Source organism: Sinocyclocheilus grahami, unplaced genomic scaffold (genome assembly GCF_001515645.1).
Source record: "Sinocyclocheilus grahami isolate Dianchi unplaced genomic scaffold, SAMN03320097.WGS_v1.1 scaffold335.1, whole genome shotgun sequence".
In the NCBI taxonomy this organism is placed as follows: Eukaryota; Metazoa; Chordata; class Actinopteri; order Cypriniformes; family Cyprinidae; genus Sinocyclocheilus; species Sinocyclocheilus grahami.
Window position 1 is genome coordinate 254,954 of NW_015505514.1, and position 1,779 is coordinate 256,732.

General features: G+C 34.5%; 1 protein-coding gene across 2 annotated transcripts in view; it reads left to right on the forward strand.

The window, feature by feature from the left end:
* Positions 1-1,779, forward strand: part of LOC107602795 (MAP kinase-interacting serine/threonine-protein kinase 1-like) — a 20,271-nt gene extending 18,492 nt beyond the window's left edge. For both annotated transcript variants that reach the window (XM_016295377.1, XM_016295376.1), the window contains exons 12-13: positions 1,280-1,323; positions 1,406-1,779. In XM_016295377.1, coding sequence (XP_016150863.1) covers positions 1,280-1,323; positions 1,406-1,595 — 234 coding nt within the window. In that variant the 3' untranslated portion in view covers positions 1,596-1,779. The remainder of the gene's footprint in view (positions 1-1,279; positions 1,324-1,405) is intronic.

Here is a 1,779-nt window from a genome sequence, read left to right on the forward strand (position 1 = left end):
GAAGCCATACATAAGTTGGGGCCGTTGGGCTCGGGCTGAAATGCAGGGCTCTAAAGCGCAGCTTGTTGCATTTAAGCAGCAAAAATACACACAAAATGACACCAAAATGGCCATCCTGGCCACACAGTTAAATAAATGATAATATTCAGTGATGTGAAATGTGGAGTAAGGTCTGGCGCAGTTGCAGCTTGTACTTATTACTAAAACAAGAAAGCAAATGTGTAGCATTAATAGTCATTAGTTTTAGTTAACATATGCTATGATAATTTGAACAGATTTTTATTCTTATTGTAAAATAATGAAACATTTAGGTCATGAATATTGTCTCAAAAGTCATGGAAATGTATTGGTAAAAATGTGTACGAACCCTGGTTATATATTTTGCTGACTTGTGTACTTGCATTATCCCAAATGTTTAGAAGAATGTTTAAATCCTGAGAAATAAGCTATTTTAACTAGTGACACGGACTGTGTCTATAGTTTCATTGTGTCACCTGCCAATGACGTCACACACCCTCGATTTCCGGTTTTGTTTTGTAGAAAACATGGAAACACCAAAGATGCTTTAATATGTAATGCGTTTTATTAGACAGGTGACGACAGCACAGAGTACATATTGTGCCTTTATATAACTAAGAACCAGTCGTCTGACACAAAATAGATGTCATGTAAAAGCTCTGTACTTTAGAGAAAGTAAATTAATTCAAAAGGTTGGGGTATATATTTTTTTTAAGTAATACTTTCATTCAGCAAGGATGCATTGAATTGATCAAAAGTGACAGTAAAAACTTTTATGTTGTTACATAAACTCTTTATTAATCAAAGAATCCTGAAAAAAACTTAATAGTTTCCACAAAAATACAAAGCATCTGTTTTATTGATAATAATAATTGTTTCTTAAGCAGCAAATCAGCATATTAAAATATTTTGAAAATTCAACTTCGCAATTGCAGGAATAAATTACATTTTAAAATATATTTAAGAAATTTTTTTTTAAATTGTAATAATATTTCACAATATTACTGTTTTTACTGTAATTTTTTTTTTTATTCAGTCTTTTTTGTAAATAATGCATCCTTGCTGGGCATAAGAGACTTCTTTCAAAAACTTTATCAAGTCTTACCAACCCCAAAGGTTTGGTCGGTAGTATACATTATACAAATCAAATGTAATAATATACAAAATGTATATCATATACATTATTTTATATATATATATATATATATATGTGTGTGTGTTTACTTTTATTAAATTTTTATTTACTCATTTAAATTTTCAGAATGCACCTGGAAGAGTTCTTCCGACTCCTCGTGTTCTACAAAGGTATTTGATTTCGATGCAGTAGATTAAGTACATTTTCCCGTTTCTGTAATGTTTCTAACCATCTCTCTGGTTGAACCTACAGAAACTGCAGCACTAAAGACCTGACACAGTTCGCAGCTGATGCCATCGCGTTCAATCGGCAGCTGTCTCAGAAGGAGGAAGAGCAGGAGGACTTCGGTGCCGTGGTCTGCTCCATGAGGCTCTCCCCTCCATCTAACTCTAGATTAGCCCGTCGCCGAGCACAATCTCAAGCACTACGCACCAATAACTGATGCCTACCCACCGCACAGGTGCTCCAGTTATACTCGTGCACACCATAGTCCATTATAACCTTTCATACACATACCTTCTCTGGCGAACGGATGGGTTCTTGAGCAAACACACATGTATATGCACCACAGTCTCAGTGCTACCAACTTTGTAGCATAGACTACCTTATATATATATAGACTAACC